This window comes from Podarcis bocagei (assembly GCF_964188305.1).
Source record: "Podarcis bocagei genome assembly, chromosome: 5".
In the NCBI taxonomy this organism is placed as follows: Eukaryota; Metazoa; Chordata; class Lepidosauria; order Squamata; family Lacertidae; genus Podarcis; species Podarcis bocagei.
The window spans coordinates 31,088,026-31,107,219 of NC_138129.1; the positions used below are offsets into that span (position 1 = coordinate 31,088,026).

Genomic DNA, 19,194 nt, shown 5'->3' on the forward strand with positions numbered 1-19,194 from the left:
ATCTGAGTCATGCAGAGGTTAGCAGCAAAGCAACCATCTGCAGGACAACCCATGCTTCTCTCATCCATATGCTTCTCCATGTATGCTGTTAGCAAGCTGGTAAGCAGGAACTCTCTGACCCTTGTGGTCTCGGGGTCAAGGAGGTGCTCACATTCAGCATTAAAGCAGCCATCTGCCTTCAGCTTCTTGATCTGAGTCTCACTGGCTGCTGTAATATAACAGCAACCAGTTCTGCCTTTGGGTGTTTATTGCTGCCAGAAGCCTGAGAGGCACGAGCCTCTTGATTCTGGCCTCCACATTTTCAAGATACATTAGGAATTAGCCCATTTGCGTCAACTGGTTTGGGGTTGAGATTGCTGCTGCACAGAGCAGGAGCTTTGCTGGCGCTTTATAGATGACGGTAATGAATGCGTACAAGCTCCAATGCTTGCAGTTTAAGCTGGGGAAGGAGAACCCTCTGCTTTCAGCTTAGAAATGTTTCTGGGTAGCCTCTCTCTTAAATAAGCACTGGGAAATAAAGCGGTCCTTGGTCATGACAGCATAATATAACCAGGGCTTTGCTTCAAAATTGGTGATGGTAAAAAGTTGCCTTATTTTAAGTCACGCCACTGATCCATCTAGATTAGTACTGTCTATAGCAGCTGGCAGCAGCTCTCTACAGAGTTTCACAGAAAGGTCATTTCCAATCCTAACTGGAGATCCAATGAGTGAAGCTAAGACTTTCCACTTGCAAAACTCATGCCCTACCACTGAGGTGCCACCTCTCCCCTCTGCCAAGGGACACCACTGGAATATGTGGGACAACCATAGCATACTGTAGATTACTTTTCAGTGTTCTTTATTATTTAAATTGTGTTTCTGGGTTGTATTCCACTTAACACTGCTTATTGTGGCAATCTGCCCCGTGACCTTCAGGTACAGGGTGGGAGATAATTTTTAAAATGAATACATAAATTGCTAATTGAAGGAATATTAAGAAAACAATTAAATGCATGTGTTGTAGATTAAAACAATTAAATGCATGTATTTACATATGAGGAGCTATGGGGGAAGCCTATGTTGTCATTACATGATGCAAGTGTTGCAAACAAGTATCAGGGTAGAAAGTGAATTCCTTATTCTATTCTGCATAGAAGGAACTGCCCTTTTAAAAAAGATGGCACTTGCCATCTGCAGCTTGTATAAGTTTACAGTTTGTTTGCAAGCCACTGCACAGAATTTTAAGCGGGAAAGTGGCATATGAACATTTTAAATAAAAGCAATTGAAATATGTTTTAAAATTTGCTGGCTGAGGGATCCAGGGCCTCTTTTTCTTCTTTCAGAATGGTTTAATTCCTTAACCTAGCACTGATTTATCACCTAGATGTGGCATCCCTGAATGACAGGGTGCCTGCAGCCATTCGCTGAGTGCCTTTCTCACATCTCAGGAGTAGCCCATCTTGTCTTTTGGGATTAATTCATAAAAGGTTTTCAAGCCAGAGGTCATGTAGGTGTAAAGCCTGGCCATTCCCATGTTAGAAATTCAGCACTCAACATAGCAAGCATTCTTCAAAAGTTCAGTTTGACTAGGCAAAAATGAGCTCACCAGTGGTTTACAAAACATAAAGGAAATTATTCCTTCCTAGACACCCCAGGTAGATAATGTACTCCGTCTTGACAGGTTTCCTACATATAACATCACGCTTCATGCCCCTTTCCAATTTTCAAGGGATGCCTGCAATAAGCTCAAGGGGACAGTGGCGGACCTACATTTTGGGGCCCCTTCACAACCAGCAACGAGGTCTGGGTAACCACTGTTATCTTCTTCAATGGGGTTGTTCCATGACAGATCACCATACTTCTACACCATCTGTGTTACTGACTGTATAACTCTGGGATTGTTGTGATCATAGGCGCCGACTCCATGGGGCTTGAGGGGGCCCGAGCCCCCTCAAAAATTCGTTTGGGGGGGCTCTGCCCCCACAATAATCTCCGGCGCCCCTCCAGCAGAGCGCCTTCGCCGCCCCTCCCCCAGCCCAAAATGCACAGGGTCAGGCTGCATGCCTCCTGCCCTCCCTCCCGAGCAAAAGCTCCACCCAATTTCCTTCGGAGCTGATTAATCGTCGCAGCACGCTCTCCCCTATTCGCTCACGAGGAGGCGGCACCACTTTATTTGCATATTCATGAGCTTATTTATTATTCATGAGCTTTCCCGGGCCCCCCCAATATTTTTTATAAGTCCGCGTCCCTGGTTGTGATATATAGAACAAAAAAAATTTACTAATTTGAGTCGTGCCACTCAAATGGGGTCTACCAGACCCTAAAAAAAAAAAAAGCTTCATCAGTTTCATAGCAGATTCACCCTGCATGGAGATGTGCAGATCTCTGAACCAATTAAAAAAGATGTATGGTTCGGTTATTCATTGTCCTTGAACAAACACCCATTGTGAAAAGAAGAGGGGAGGACAGAGGGGCAAGATGAGAAGCGGTACAACAATATAGTCCTCATACCCTATACAGTGATACCTTGGTTGTCGAAATTAATCAGTTCTGGGAGTCTGTTCAACTCTCGGAATGGTTCAAAAACCAAGGTGTGGCTTCTGATTGGCTGCAGGAGCTTCCTGCACTCAATCAGAAGCTGCGGAAGCCGGCAGGATGTTCGAAAAAACAATCACAAACCGGAACACTCACTTCTGGGTTTGTGGCATTTGGGAGCCAAAACGTCTGAGTACCAAGGCGTTTGACAACCAAAGTACGACTGTATACTAATAGCAAACTCGGTTCTCTGAGTGTGGATCCTTATGTAGCCCAAACAGCACCATCTGTGCACTAGAGGAAGGAATCGGCAGGCTTGGGGAAAACCCCTGTTCTGTGAAAGTACAATTTTAAAAATTGGGAGGGGGGAGACAACTGGGGGGGGGATAGCCTAATGAGAACAAAGCATGCTTAGTGGCTAAGGAATACTGCCTGCCTAGGGGCATGGGCAGGATGCAAAAGTAGCAGGGAGGCAGAATGGAATGGCATATCCTGGAAGGGGGCATGGATGGGACCCTGCACATTTCGTAGACCTCTTCACTGGAGTGTCATGGTCCCAGAGAAAGCAAAAGACACCCTGTACTCAGAGAAATAGAGTGACAGAGGAACTGGTGGGAAGCAGAATGTTGCGGTGGGAGAAATACCTGTCACAATACAGATCTAAATTTAGTCAGAATAACAGTACCTAGGACTGCTCTTTTGTAAGTGATTAGGAAGTGGAAGCAGCCGTCTCTTGCGGTACATCCTCTGAGAGCCTGGAGTTGGGGAGGTACAAACAGCACACAATGTTTTGTGCATATTTGAGAGCTGGGGTTTTTTTTGCCCCCACCCCCTGCTGTCAATGGCACCAAGAGCCGAGAGAATAATGTGCTTTACCTTCTGAAATATCACACCTTGGGCACTAGGGGGGCTTCGCTTCCCTTAACGATGCCTCAACCCGGGCCTGAAGCAATTTCCCTGAAGTGATTAAATTAACCTAGATTAATCTCAGGCAACAAAGGGTACTCTGAAAGGTAATTGAAGGTGCCTGAAGAATATGGAGGTGGTGTGGTGAGATGGCTGGCTCCGGAGGGAGTCGCCGAAGGAAATCCAAGGAAGAAGAGAGCTTGGAATTGTATTTGTGCAATGAAGATCATTCCTAATGAGTTTCTAGAGCTGGCAGGCTGCTGATTTCCTAGAATGGAACGTTAACATGTCTGAGTGACTTTTCACTGCCCTTGCCTGATGTGAAGAAAGGGCTGCACAAATGAGAATAAAAAGCATCTCTTCTGGATAAGTTATCTGATGCTGACACTGTAAGAGAGGCAATCTTCACAATCAGATTGGGCAAGGAAATTGATTTGGTCAGGTCCAGCATGATTTATCTCCTGTGTATGAACACTGTGGCTAGGTTGCTTGTGAGGACAAGCCAGTATATAATACCTTGTGTCAGAGCTGCTTGAAGATCCTAGCTCACAGAGGACCACGCTAGCCAGCGATCATTAAGTAAAAGTCTTTATTGAATTGCAGTTTCCATTCTCACGCTGCTGCGCGCAACTCTACGTCTAGTAGCTAGATCGGCGAAGCTCCGTCTGAGTCTCCGCCCCTTGTGCACCAACTTAATATCCTAGCCCTGCTCCACCTTTTCCGCCTGACTGTCCTCCTCTGGGTCCCTCTACCCCCCGGGGTTTCTTCCTTCCTGGATTCTTCTGACGCTGACCCGGACCCTCCTGCCTCCTTGCGCCGGGCTTTAGGACCTGGTTCCCTTTCCGGGCTGCTTACTGCGCCGCCTTCCTCTGCATTTGAACTTGGCGCGCGCGCCCAACCTTCCACTTTCCTCTTAACCGTTTCTTCGCTCCCCGATGGAGGTGTGGCCACTCCTGACTCATGCCCTCCCTCCTGTGGTGAGCTGCCAGCGCTTGCCCCCTGGCTCCCTTCTTCTTCCCTGCTCTCTGGCTGTGACGCTGGTCCCGATCTCCAACTGCTCTCCTCGGAGTCCCCTCTGGCTCTATCTTCCTGGGGTGCCCCCCTAGACTCCCCCCTTGCCCTGGCCACTGGTGCTCCTTTCTGTGAATCCTCTGATTCACTGGAAAGACTAGGAGATCTCGGGTCGTCGTCATCACTCATCTTTTCTTCTGCCTCCTCCCCTTCGCTCTCTGTTTCCTCCCTTGGCCTTGCCTCTGCTCCTAAACCCCTGACATCCATCCCCCCCTCGAAGCCCCCCATTCCCCCCTCCCCTCCTTCCGGTGCTGGAGCTGGGTGCTGCTGTTGCAAAGGGACGAACGTCGGATATCGTTCGCTTCCCGTGGCGGGACTCCATCTGAAGTCTCGCGGGTCTTCCTCCCTGCTCTCGTCGACGACGGTCACCTCCGCTTCCATCTCTGTGCCGCCGTGCTCGAAACCAGGGTCGTCCCCGAAAACGTCCATGTCCGTTTCTCCCTCACTTCCTCCTGGCGGCGTTGCTCGTCCTGGGCCTTCCAGCCACCTTCTGCGGAACTGCTCCTCTGGTCTATCGTCCCACCAATACGAGGGTTCTGATGCAGATCCCGAGGGTGACCCCTCCGGGGAACGGACGTCTTGTGTCGGGTCCTCTTCCGAGTTGAACCCCCGGAAAGTGCTGGCCGAAAGCGTGGGCGTGAAAAGCCAGTCGTCGAAAAAGTCTGCTGGCATAGGTCTATGTGGGAAGAGGGCATGAAACTCGTCCTTGAGTAGAGGTTCGCCCAAGGCGTAGCCCGGCACCCAGCTGTTCGCACTGGCCAGGGTGCCCTCCTTGGCGAGAAAGTATTCTACCCCCTCTTCCCCCCATCTGGAGTCCAAAATCTCCGTGACTTCGTTGATGCGCTCCTTCTGTGCCACTCCCGCGTGCCCTGTTCTGTCTCTGACTGGACTCGGCGCCGTTCCGGGTTCCTGGAACCTGTGCGGTGCCTTGTAGGGAGTGAGCACCGATCTGTGGAACACCGGATGCATTCTGGAACCCTCCGGAAGTGCCAGTCTGAAAGCAACCGGGTTGACCTGCTCTTCGACTTGGTAGGGCCCCAGTTGTTTATGCCCTAGTTTCTTCTTGGCCAACGACCTGGCCGGCACTGCGTGGGCTGCTAACCAGACCCAGTCTCCCACGTGGAGCTCTTCGCCAACCCTTCTGTGTCTGTCCGCTTGTACCTTGTATGCGTGTTTGGCCAGCTCCAGGTGGCGCCTCAGCTGATCGTGGACTTCCTGCAGCTCCGACGCGAATGCATCCGCCGTCTGCGGCTCCCCCTCCCCCATTCTTTCCAGTCCCGGGAAGGTTCTGGGGTGCCTCCCGTTGTTGGCGAAGAACGGCGTGACCCCCGTGGACACGTGCTTCGTGTTGTTGTAGGCGAACTCGGCAAGCGGCAGGTAATCCACCCACGTCGCAGGCTGTTGATTCGCATAGCATCTCAGGTACTGCTGCATGATGGCATTGACCCGCTCCGCTTGCCCGTTGGTCTGCGGGTGTCTCGCCGACGCCAGGTTGATCTTGACGTTTAGGAAGCCCATCAGCTTCTGCCAGAAATTCGAGATGAACTGCCGCCCGCGGTCGGACAGAATAGACCGTGGCAGACCGTGAACCTTGAACACGTGGTCTATGAACAGTTTGGCGGTTTGCTCCGCCGTGGCCACCTTAGCACACGGAATGAAATGGGCCATCTTGGAAAACAGGTCCACCACCACCAGCACTGCCGTCTTGCCCCTCGAGCTGGGCAGATCTGTGACAAAGTCCAGAGCCACCCTTTCCCAAGGTTCGACCAGAGTTTGCAGCGGTTCCAACAGTCCGGCCGGCGGTCTGTGCACTGGTTTGGCCCTCTGGCAGGTGTCACACCTCGCCACGTAGTCTGCGACCTCCCCTCTCATTCCAGGCCACCAGAAATCCCTGCCTACTAATTCCACCGTCTTCTCCTTGCCAAAGTGCCCGGCCGTGGGCGCGTCGTGCAGCTGCTGCAGCACCTTGGCGCGAAGGTCGTCTCCCGGCACGTAGATGGCCCCTTTACGGATGAGCAATCCATCTCGCAGCTGGAAACCGTCGGCCACAGCCTTGCCCCTTTGTACCTCTGCCATCTTTGCTTGCGCGAAGGAGTCATCCTGCAACGCTCGTCGCACCGCCTCCAGGTCCACGGTGGCCGCGGCGCACGCCCATACTGTTGGTGCGAAGATGTGCATGGCGGCCGCTGGCGTTGTGTCCTCCAGATACTGTGGCTTACGGGAGAGGGCGTCCGCCATGATGTTAGTGTCCCCCGGGACATACTCTATGCGGAAGTCGAAGTTCGCAAAAAACTCAGCCCAGCGTATCTGCCTCTGGTTTAGGAACTGTGCCGTGCGCCAGTGCTCCAGATTCTTGTGGTCCGTGCAAACCTGCACCGTGTGCTTGGCACCGATCAGGAAGTGCCTCCACGCTTTGAACGCTGCATGAATGGCCAGCAACTCCCTGTCCCAGATGGTGTAGTTCTGCTCGGACTTGCTGAGCTTCCTGGAGTAAAATGCTCCCGGTCGCCACGCCCCCTGCTGGTCCTTTTGCAGCAGGACCGCCCCCACGGCTCTGTCCGAGGCGTCTGTCTCCACCCTCATCGGCCTGCTGGGGTTGACGTGAAGCAGCTGCTCTTCCGACGCGAAGAGACGCTTGAGTGCCTGAAAGGACTGCTCCGCCTCCTCTGTCCAAACGAACTTCTTTTTCTTGGAGCTAAGCGTGTCTGTGATGGCCGCTGTCTGCATAGCGAAGCCCTTGATAAACTTGCGATAGAAGTTCGCAAAGCCGACAAACCTTTGGACCTCTTTCCGGTTGCGTGGGCTCTTCCAGTCCAATACCGCTCGAACCTTGGCGCTGTCCATGGCGAGCCCCTTGTCAGACAACTTGTAGCCCAGAAAATCCACCTCCGTCACGTCGAATTGGCACTTCTCCAGCTTGGCGTAGAGCCTATGTTGCTTTAGTCTGGTCAGCACTTCCTTGACGTGCCTGTCATGCTCCTGCTGCGATTCCGAAAAGATCAGGATGTCATCTAAGAAACAGACGCACGTCTTGTAGAGAAGTCCCGCCAACACGTGATGCATGAAAGCTTGAAAAACGTGGGAGCCATTTTGCAGTCCAAAAGGCATAACTCTGTATTCGTAGGTACCCAGTGGCGTGAACATGGCCGTCTTCCACTCATCTCCCTCCCGCATGCGAATGAGGTTGTACGCCCCTCGCAGGTCTAATTTGGTGAACACTTTTCCCTTCCGCACCTTCGCCAGGAGGTCGTCGATTCGGGGCATGGGGAAGTCCGACGGCTTGGTCACACTGTTTAAAATGCGATAGTCCACTACCAGTCTTTTTTGGGGCGTGTCTCGCTTTTTAACAAAGAATACAGGACTGCCCCCCGCTGCCTTGGACTCTCGGATGAAACCGCGTTCCAAATTATGATCGATGAACTCTTTGAGTTCCTGCAGCTCGTCCTCCGACATGGAATACAGTTTCCCTTTAGGCAGCGCCGCCCCCGGCAGCAGGTCAATTTTGCAGTCATATGGTCTGTGAGGGGGTAGCCTGTCCGCCTCCTTCTCGCAGAAAACTTCCAAAAATTCTGCGTACTTGTGGGGAATCGCTTGCAGCGTGCCTAGTAGCAGCTGTGACTCCTCTTCCTCTCCTTCCTGCCGGTGCACGATGCAGTGTTCAGCACAAAAGGAAGAGCCGAAGACCAGCTGCCTCTGGTACCAAGCCAGCGTTGGGCTGTGCTTGTCCAGCCAACTCATTCCCAATACAATGGGCGTATCCGATAGTTGAGTGACATTGAAGCTGATGATTTCTTTGTGATTCCCAAGTCGCATCGCCATTGGCGGCGTCTGCTTCACCACTTGCCCCCCTAGCAGCTCCCTGCCATCCACCGTGACAACCTGCAGGGGCAGTGTGGCCGGCAGCAACTGTATAGCGTGTTTGTCGACAAAGTCCTGCCCTATAAAGTCCGCATTGCTGCCCGAGTCCACGGTGATTGGCACGTCCATGGCGATTCCATTGGGCAGCTGGAGAGATGCGGTGAGCCTCACCACTGGTTTGGGTGGGAGGGGGTTCACGGGCTGTAAAATCTCTGGGGACTGCGGCACTAACACGTCTGGCTGGGCCCCAGGGCCTCTTCCTCCAGCCAGACTGCTTCGTTTCCCTGCTGTGTTCCTCCTTGCTGCGTTGCTGCAGTCACCATTGCCGAGGCTGCAGTGAGCTTGTGGAGCCTCTGGGGACACTCTTTCGCCATATGCCCTGGCTCCTCACAGACGTAACACTTCCTGTTCCCTCTAGGAGGCTTCGCTTTCACTGCTGCCGGTGCTAGGGCTCTGGTTGCTGACTGAGCCCTTGCACCTCCAACCTCCATAGGTTCGGCTCCTCCTCCTGGCGGAGGCGTGGATTGCGCCCGCGCTGCTTCTCTGGGAAGGAAGGAGGGGCCCCTGGCTGGTTCGCGCCCTCCACGCCCTTCGTCCCTGTTCCACGGACGTTCTTCCAGCCTCACCCCCACTGCCAGTGCCCTCTGAACGACCTCCTGGGTGGTTCGGGGTCTCTCCCCCCTCGCGATCTCATCTTTAATCGAGCTGTGCAACCCCTCCCAAAAGAGGTCTCTTACAGGGGCCGAATCTCTGTCCCATTCCAGGGCACTGACCAAGGCGAAAAAGCGGGCATGGTACTGCCTGACGCTGGCCCTCCCTTGTCTGAGCCCATGCACCTCCTTCCGGGCAAGATCCACGTCAATGCTTGATAAAAAACACCCATCCATCGCTTTAATAAAGGCATCCGCATTCTGGAGTGCCGGATCCTTATCTCTCCATAAATTGCGTAGCCATGCTTTAGCATCCCCATGCAAATGAGACATGATGAATCCCACTCTCTCTTGCTCATCTCTAAAGTCTTTATGCAGCAGTTGCAGTGCGCACAGTACGTCTGCTCTAAAGTTGGGATACTGTTGCAGGTTCCCATCGAAGTGAGAGACCAGCCCGCCTGTGCGTCTCGCCAACCCAATTCCCTCCTGCCGGGGTGTCTGCTTTGTCAGCACATCTAACCTGACCTGGAGATCCCTGCAGGCGGCAGCTGCCTCCTCCTCTCTCTTCCTGGATGCGAGAGCCTCGGCATTCAGTTGTGCCACTGCTTTTCTGAGTTCCTCTATCTGCTGCTCAGCCGTCATGTCGTCTGCCGTTCGTGAGCTCGCTAGTGGGCACCTGCTTCTCTCCCCTCCTCGAGGTTGTAGATGCCCACAATTGAGTGTGACGGAGCTTACTGTCAGAGCTGCTTGAAGATCCTAGCTCACAGAGGACCACGCTAGCCAGCGATCATTAAGTAAAAGTCTTTATTGAATTGCAGTTTCCATTCTCACGCTGCTGCGCGCAACTCTACGTCTAGTAGCTAGATCGGCGAAGCTCCGTCTGAGTCTCCGCCCCTTGTGCACCAACTTAATATCCTAGCCCTGCTCCACCTTTTCCGCCTGACTGTCCTCCTCTGGGTCCCTCTACCCCCCGGGGTTTCTTCCTTCCTGGATTCTTCTGACGCTGACCCGGACCCTCCTGCCTCCTTGCGCCGGGCTTTAGGACCTGGTTCCCTTTCCGGGCTGCTTACTGCGCCGCCTTCCTCTGCATTTGAACTTGGCGCGCGCGCCCAACCTTCCACTTTCCTCTTAACCGTTTCTTCGCTCCCCGATGGAGGTGTGGCCACTCCTGACTCATGCCCTCCCTCCTGTGGTGAGCTGCCAGCGCTTGCCCCCTGGCTCCCTTCTTCTTCCCTGCTCTCTGGCTGTGACGCTGGTCCCGATCTCCAACTGCTCTCCTCGGAGTCCCCTCTGGCTCTATCTTCCTGGGGTGCCCCCCTAGACTCCCCCCTTGCCCTGGCCACTGGTGCTCCTTTCTGTGAATCCTCTGATTCACTGGAAAGACTAGGAGATCTCGGGTCGTCGTCATCACTCATCTTTTCTTCTGCCTCCTCCCCTTTGCTCTCTGTTTCCTCCCTTGGCCTTGCCTCTGCTCCTAAACCCCTGACACCTTGCTTGTGGGATTTACAGTGTCTGCCAATTTGCTACTGGTGCAAGTTAAAGCTGCTGGTGCAAACAACTTCTTCTTCCTCCCCTTCTTCTTCTTCTTCTTCTTCTTCTTCTTCTTCTTCTTTTTATTCATACCCCACCTTTTCGCCTTGCAGGACTTAAGGTGGCTTACAGATAAAAACAAGAATCGCTAAAAATATAGAAAAACAACAACCATTAAAACAATTAAACATTAAGAGAATCAAAACTATATACATGTACAAAATTTGTTTAAAACCAGATGGAAAGGAGAAATAGAGCTGGGTGTCATCAGCATACTGGTGACACCAGACCCAAAACTCTGGACAACCTCTCCCAGCAGTTTCAAGTCCCATCCCAGCAAGGTGGCCCAGAAGGATGCTATGGCTGATGGTAACAAAAGCTTGTATTTTATGTATTTGTGCTTTTAACTGATTTTAATTATCTTAAATCACCTTGAAATTGTAGTTTTGAAGGCAATTAGTTAATTGAAATGCCAATAATAATAGGACAGGGTATACATTCTGCTGCTGGGAGGTGGAGATGGTTGGATTTTATCCTATATACTTAGTACTAATTCACACCAGGGTTTTGGTGTGTGTTTGTGGCTTTTAGACTGTGATCACAAAAGCTCATAACACATACCTGCAGTTACACTCGGGGCTGCCTCTTGTGTTTGTTTACTTAAATATTTATATCCCATCTTTCGGCCTTGAAGTTTACAAGGTAGAGAAGAACAAGAGTTTTTTTTAAAAAAAACCATCAATTAACAGTTTAGAACATTCCTCAGTGTGGATTGCCTACAGCCACCGTGCTAACAGTAAGCCAGGTCAGGCACTTCACTGGCTATGGTGTCCAAGGGGCTCAGAAGGACTCCTTTACTGGCCTGACTCAGCTGTGCCACTGCTCCCTGCCAGCCCTATGAAGCCTAGATCCAAAGCAGGGGTATTGCATTTCGGGGAAAGCAAGATGGCAGGTAGCCACAGTGGATGGGAGGTTAGCTTTTAACAGGAGCCCTCTCTGCTTCCATGGCAGCAGCAGCAGAGGTGGTGGTGGATGGGAATACTCTGTTGGTACGTTGGCGTGTGTTCATTAGCAGGTTGGGGCATCATACTGAAGGCCTCCTGAAGGCTGGTGCTGACCTGCCTCTCAAGGAAAGTATGACCAGTACCGACACTGTATTCTTTGAGTGCATTGGTTTCATTCCTCCTTAATTTATTGCGTTGCTGGTTACGCTGTATAACTGTATCTGCAGATTTTTTTTAAAGTTTTTCATGCTGCCCTGAAATCCATGTTTGAACAAAGGGCAGTTCATACATTTTAAAATGAACTTAATAAAAATGAGAAACAATTAATACAAAAAGCAATAGAATGGTTATGGTGAAAGGCAGTGCAGGGAACAGCAAAACCATCGTATGCAGGCAACACATCAATAAAACAAGGGTGCTGGCAGGGGAATAGCAATAAGAACACAGGTACAGCAATGTCTCTCCTTCCCCCTTCAGGTTTTGTAGAAATGAAATGCCTCTAGCAAGCCAATCTGGGCCTGGAAGAACGTTTAAATGTTTTGTTTTGCTTTATTTGTTTTACTGGATTTCTCAGATTTCACACAAGTACCATATATCAGACGCTTTTCGCAGTGGAGTTCCCTTACACCATTTACAACAAATAGGGCCACAGGAGAAGTGTATCCACCAGTTTATATTCCTCTAATAAAAGATTATTTGAGCAATTGAGGATGATTGATCCTTCGTGGCTTGTAAGCAGAGCTCATTAAAACAGGCTGCAATCCAGAGGCGGTTTTAGGGTCACACGACAGGTTCGGCCACAATGCAGGAGGAGCCACAACAATGCTATAGAACAGAGCATGAGAGATGAAGGAGCAAATTGTAGCATCACACAGGGCGCCTCCAAAATTTGAAAACCCAAACTTTGCCACTGCTGCAATCCTATGCATATTTACCTGGGAGTAGGCACAAATGAGCACAATGGGACTTACTCCTGAGTCAACATGCACAGGATCGAACTGTTAGTGTGACTAATTTCATAGTCTCCCACACTCTTGGCCAATCTCTAGCTATGACATCGTCTTTCCAGCGCTTATGAAACACCAGGTGAGCTGTCATTAAAAGACTGAATACGATGTCTTGAAACTCTGCTAGTATAAGACATGTAATGTAATTTAAAAGTTGGATCCATAGATATTATAATACCCAGCATTTTGTTGATTGCTCTTACCACAGTAGACCATGAATAGTCAAATGCTGTGTTGCTGAAATCCTGGAAGCTTTTTATGTCACAAATGTTCTGGTATCCTTTTGGTCCTGCTTGCTTTGAGCTTCCAGAGGGCATAATGCAATGACATTGGCTGCACTTAAGCATGGGACTTATCACACTAGTTTTCCTGATTAGAATACTTATGTCCTGCTCACATATTTTCAACAGGCATCTGGGTGGCCACTGTGAGAAGAGGATGCTAGACTAGATAGGACTTCCCCCCTGAGCTACTTTGACTCTTCTGATGTACTTATGTCCTGTGCTAGGAATGGTGTCTTCTAAAAAAACAAACTGTAAATCACTTTTTACATTGAACATGTTACAGAATTAGTATTAGTACTGAGAACAAAGTCAAAATGAAGTGAAAACCATCTTTCTGTTTAGATTCTGTTATGTTTTAAAGTCCTGGGCAAAGACCTCTCTGCCTGGTTTTTCTCAAGGTTTGCCTGTGCATTGAATAATTCAGCATTTTAATTATTAATTGGTTAATGTTTGTTACAAATTCAGAAGATGAAAAGGGCTAGATAAGTGCCGAGTGCAGTTGGCTCCCTTAGGGAAGTGGGCCTTATCAGGAGTGTTCAGTTTTTATATGTGGGGATTGTTCTGGTGTTTTACTATTAACTGGATAGCAGCCATCAGACACAATTTTAGAGGAAGCCAAAAGTCTAAGGTTAAATAATAATGTGCAACATTTTCAACAGGCATAGGATGGTCTAGGCAAAGAATGGCTCCAGCAGTGCAAATGGTGGGGGGAAGTAAATAACTTGCTCCAGTAAATACGAATAAATTATCCCTTCCTTTCCATGCATATGCTGTGTCCTCCCCAAATCAGCACCAGAGGGTTTGGGGAACCTCAAAGAACAGATTTAGGGGAGGAAGATGGGTGGGGGGAGAGGAGTTCTGTTGTGCAGGCAGAAATCCTTGCACTCATTCTGATTTGTTTGCAGGGAGATTTGATCCTGGAATGTCCCTATTTCCTTCATCAGTGCTGCCACCACCAGCTTGCGAAGGAGGATGAGCCAGCACTTGCCCTCAGTGACGGCAGCCGTGGCTGCTGCAGCTGCTGCGAGGGAGTATACCGTTGCCTCTCCACGGTCTCTCCATGACCACCATTGCAAGCCCCCCTCCCTCTCTTGGGCAGCTCAGAGCAGCTGCTGGAGAGCAGGTGAGGTGGGGGAGAGGCTGTTGCAGCCAAGGCCTAGACCCATGTGACACTGAGGGGCAGGTAGAGGACAGGGCTGCCCTGGGTAGGAGGAAAGGGAGAGCAGAGCAGAGCAGAGCGCAGGGAGTCTTGATATTTATTTTTTTTAATGCTTCATGCATCCACATCTATTCTTGCCACTTTCTATAATTTATTTATTGGTGCGTTGTTGTTTTTTAAATCTACCAACTAATAAAATAAAATAAAATAAAATAGTCCCTATTTGCATCTGAGGAATTTTGGAGGCTATGCTATTTAATGAGCACTTACAGTGGTATCTTGGATTAAGTACTTAATTCATTCCGGAGGTCCAGTGGCCTTTCTTCCCAGGTGGAAGTGCTCAGAATTGCATCCTTCATCTGTGCTCAGTGTCTTTTCAGTATATATCGCATAAGGGCTGCATGGAGTGGTTTTTATCATTATTGTTATTACTATTATGCCACTGGCTGTGCAATAAAATTCCTCCATAATGTACCTTTCTGCCCTTTTCCTTAAAAAAAAAAGCTGGCTTAAGTGAGGCATCTATTTTCATTAAAAAGAAAAGGTGGCACAATGTCATTACTGAGACAGAAGGTTGAAAGCTGCGCTGTGAAAAATGTAAAATGTAGCTCAGATGGGAGAGAAAAGATCGGTCACGTTGCATTGGCATATGAGAGCGCTGGAAGTCTTACCCTTTACAAAGCGGTCCTGTTGTGGTAAAGGTGGTGGAGATTCCTTTGAAGGAGTTACACAATGTCCTAAGCCTTGCTGGATTGCTGTGTGACCAAAGTGGGTGGTGGGTGGCTTTTCCCCACTTCGTCCATTTTTACCCCGTCCTATTGCAGTCCACGACCTGCTTAGTGCAAATGTCTGAATGTGCAAGCTGCCAGAGAGGAGAGTGTGGCCTCTTTGGTCCTCCTCTGCTGCTCTGTTGTGAGCTGAGACATGGCTTCGCTTAGAGTGCTGTCTGAAAATATGCTTCCTCTTTCATCCGATTCCAGCACCTGTTTCTCATCTAAGGTTTAGACCCATCATCTCATCTGAGTTTCTTTTTTTTCTCTCGGTCTCTTGCAGCAATTTAGAGACGGAGAAGTTCTGCGGTAAGTAGGCCATTTACTTCTTTGCTATGAAAAATGTACTTCTAGGCATGTTATTCAGTAAGTGCCCACAAAGCATGTGGCTTTTGCTCCTCTGTTGAAGTTTATTCCCCCCCCCCAAGATGGGGCACTAGACAAAAAAGAGGTTTTCTGGTGATACAATACTCCGTACTTCAGGGTAGAGAAGAGATACTTTGGGGGAGCTGATGAGGGACCCGGGTTCAATCCACATCATCTCCAGATATACCTGAGAGAGAGCCTGCCTGAATGTGTGGGAAGCTGCTGCCAGTCCGTGTAGACAATACTGAGCTAGATGGAACAATAAGTCTGACTCAGTAGAAGGCAGCTTCCTGTGTTCCCATGTACTCTATGATACTACTGGCCACTCCCCCCAGCGATGACAACACAGATGTAAATATTAGTAGAGGCAACATTTCTTTAAAAAGCAGGTGTGGGACAAAACTGGCATGCCATTTTGAAATCTTCACAAGCTGTTTCTCCTACTGCAGAGTATTTCTCGGACTACCTTGGAGAATACAGGCATGTCCTGTCTGCCTTGGAGCAACTCAACACTGCTGTCCTGTCAGCCATGGATAAAACCAAACTGGTAGGTGTGCATTCATTCTGATATGGGCATGAATGGAGCCAGTAATATATGTTTTGACACTGACAGCTTTAATTAGCCCTCAATCACTCTTTGCATCCAACTCTTTATAATGGAACATTAGTTCATGTGTGAATATCCCAGGATAAATAAGTAGGCAATAATTAGGCATCCAGTCAATGAGGCACATAGTGCAATTGTATTCCTGTGTGTATGGTTCTCATGGTTCTCAAGAGAAAAGCTGAAGTTTTTATTTCATAAACAAAAATATAGATATAATGAATTCATTTTATTTTTCTCCAAACTGGAATAAGGCCTTTAGAGACAGTCCACTTGGGTCACTGTTCTTTCCAGTGCCTCTAATGTCTGAGGACTTGTGAGTCACTTTGCCTCATATCCAGTAGAAAAACTTTCTAGGCTTGATAGTGAGTTTGTGAATAGAGTTGCCAGTTTACAACCCGAATGTTTTTTATACACCTTTAAAAGTTCTGCATCTGTAGCTGCAATCCTAACCACACTTACTAGGCATAAATTCCACTGAATAAAGTAGGACGCATTTGAGGAGATGTATATAGAAATGCACTGTAGGAGAACAGGTGCAGTCATACCTTCTCCTGCTCTGTTCCTCCATCATTCCTGTCTCCCACCCGCTCCCACTCCCAATTTTGCTTTGCAGCATGGGGGGGGTGAGCTCAGTGGAGGAACAGGTCAGTTTGGGTTCTGTCATTTCCAGCAGAACTAGGAATGTTCTCAAAAAAGGTATGAGTGCAACATCTCTAAAGGGCATTGTTTGTGGAACCTCCAGGGGTCCAAGTTCCCTTTTCAGGTGCTGATAATGTTAGGAAAGTTCAGACACTGATGTTGTTGTCAATCATTTTGAAACTCTGATTCGATCCTATTTTCTAGCTAATTAAGATGACATATTATGTCTGTTGTTTATTATTATTTGTAAATGTATTTACATTTACATTTGCTTAAATCAATTCACAACAGTATATCATACTTAATGTGTCCACACTAGTTATTTCATTAGTTTTATATTGATTCCAGTACAGAATAAATGGTGCCCAGTTCTATTGAATCGTCTTATTTTCTTCATCACCACTATATTTCATGCCTTCTTTAGCTATTGTTGGGTTGTATCAAACTTAGTTTTCGTCACAGTAAACCTACTGAAATTAGTGGACCTAAGCTAGTTGTTCATTAATTTCATTAGGTCTACTCTGAGACCCAATTGCAACATTGTCAACATCTGTGACACCAAGACATCCAATCTTTTCTCATCCTATGTTTCACGTACCCTGGAAGCATTGTAACTGGGTTCACTTGTTTGTGACATCTCATTATTTATATGATAGTATTACTAATTTTTCCCCAGTGGTTGATATTATTATGAATAACAATTTTGATTGTTCTCAGCAATGAATTCAGAAGTTGTTGCCTCCTAGGAAATGGCTGTAGTCAGACTCCACAAATCCAAACTGATTTGGTGAAAACAAAGTCATTAATTCCATAAGGATAAAAAAAATCTGTTTGAGATGAGAATCTGTTTTTCAGGGATAATCTGTGAGTGCAAGATGGGCATCTATTTAACTGAATATGCTCCTAGCAGAGAATTAATCACTGAGCTTCTTTTTGCAAGCTCCATTTCTGTAGCTAAAAGGCAGAAAGTCTTAGCAAAACCTAACACTGTGAACCCTCTTAAAACCTTCTGCCAGTGTTTTATGTTTGCAGTTGAGTGCCCTCCATGTTAAACCCGATGTGTGAGAGAAAATCTTAGAGAATAATGAACGAGAAAACTTCCTGGGAATAGTTTTGTCCCCCCCCCTTAAATGTGCAAAACAATTTCATTTTTGTGCCTAAATGCTTTCTCTCATTTAGGATGAGAGGAAATCGCAGAGACTTGGCCTTTCAGGTGAAATGTCAGGTGCGCCTGTGCCTATGCATGCATGTGAAAATATTTCTGGGTCTTTCAAGGTCAATATATAATGGTTGGAGAAGATTCATATGGCACTCCTTACCCTCAAGCATTATGTTAGCTGTAAAAAAAAGAAAAGAAAAAGACTGTGATTGGGTGTGCACACACCTGTTGACTCTGCATCCAGTGTGCTGTCATCATGGGTTTACCAAGAAGTGTACACAAGACATGAGCCACAATCCATATCTGCCCTGAAATAATGTGCATTGATGCATTTTTTTCCCCCAAACCAGCTTTGCTCTGAATTGAGATAATGAACAAAATAACTGTGTTTCAAGCCAGTAATGTCAACAGAGCCTGAAACAGCAAATGATTTTTGCTATTTCTTTTTTTCCTGGGTGAAAATGAGGTTTTAAGTAGACCTGAAATATTTCCTAAAACTACGGTGGATTTAACTGAGGACTGTGTTCTTTGTGAAGGGCAGAAGTGTTGCCAACTGTTCTTTTCCTCACAGGGCTTCTGCACTATTGTTTGCAATGCAGAAGTTCAGTTCATTGGACTTTTCATATCACCTCATCCCTATTCTAGAACAACGCTTTACCTGCTAAATTTTTGCCTGTTAAAAGTCTGGGACGGAGGGAGGGATTACAGGAAGAGAACTGGCAAAGTTGACCCTCCGGAGAGACTTTTTGGAGAAAAGAGGCTGCAAAATTTCCTTCCATGATCTTCCTTCAGTTAACGTATGAGCGACATCAATATATGTGCTTGGCTAAGCACTCTTTAAGGAGATGGGTGTCAAAAAAAATTAAATCATTTCAGAAAATTAAAAGAAAGTTCCTTAGTTGCTATAAAAAAGCCCAAATGTTTAGACCAGAAGGTTGCCAATTAAATGAAAGATTCAAAATAGGGCTGCTGACTTTTCTTCTAGAAGAGGTTGTTTAACAGCAGGATGACGGGCAAAAATTCAACAGGTGCAGCCCTCCCAGTATGGAGGTGCTTTATCTGGGAAAGTATTAATAGGCTAAGGTAGCATCAGCTTCTGCTTGCCTCAGCAGGAGTCTCAGTAGGCAGAGGAAGAGGAGAAAACGCATCTCATTATGCCAGGCTGTATGGTTGCAAAGGTTGCTCAATGTGAAAAGCTCCCAGTGCTGATGGAGAAGGAAGGAGAGACATTTGGATCCTGGAAGGATTCCATCCTGGAGAGAAAATGGCAGGGGCTGAACAATGCAACAGCAGATCAATAATGTATGCTGCTAAAGGTCCCAAATGGGGAGGCATTATATTAGGCTGTCACGCAGGCGTCCTTCTTCAGGTGGTCCTAGAGTCCTCTAAAGTGATGCATCTCAGATGGATTTTACCTGAGTTCCCTTCTATTTGTCAAAAGGGAGTTAATCCAAACCTTATTCGATATCGTGTGCATTCAAGGAAGGGCTCTAGCACAGTGGGTGAGCACCTGCCTTGCACCCAGAAAGTCCCAGGTTCAGTCCCTGGTGTCACTAGGTACAGCTGGGAAAGCATCACAGCCTGAAATCCCAGAGAGCCACTGCCAGGCTGTGTAAACAATACAGAGCTAGATGGACTATTGGTCTGGCTCTGTCCATCCCATTTCCCTT

General features: G+C 48.1%; 1 protein-coding gene across 1 annotated transcript in view; it reads left to right on the top strand.

The window, feature by feature from the left end:
• Positions 1–19,194, top strand: part of NECAB3 (N-terminal EF-hand calcium binding protein 3) — a 92,757-nt gene that overhangs the window by 39,201 nt on the left and 34,362 nt on the right. Inside the window, exons 4-5 of the mRNA XM_081196592.1 lie at positions 15,037–15,062; positions 15,569–15,666. Of these exons, the coding sequence (XP_081052718.1) occupies positions 15,037–15,062; positions 15,569–15,666 (124 nt within the window). The remainder of the gene's footprint in view (positions 1–15,036; positions 15,063–15,568; positions 15,667–19,194) is intronic.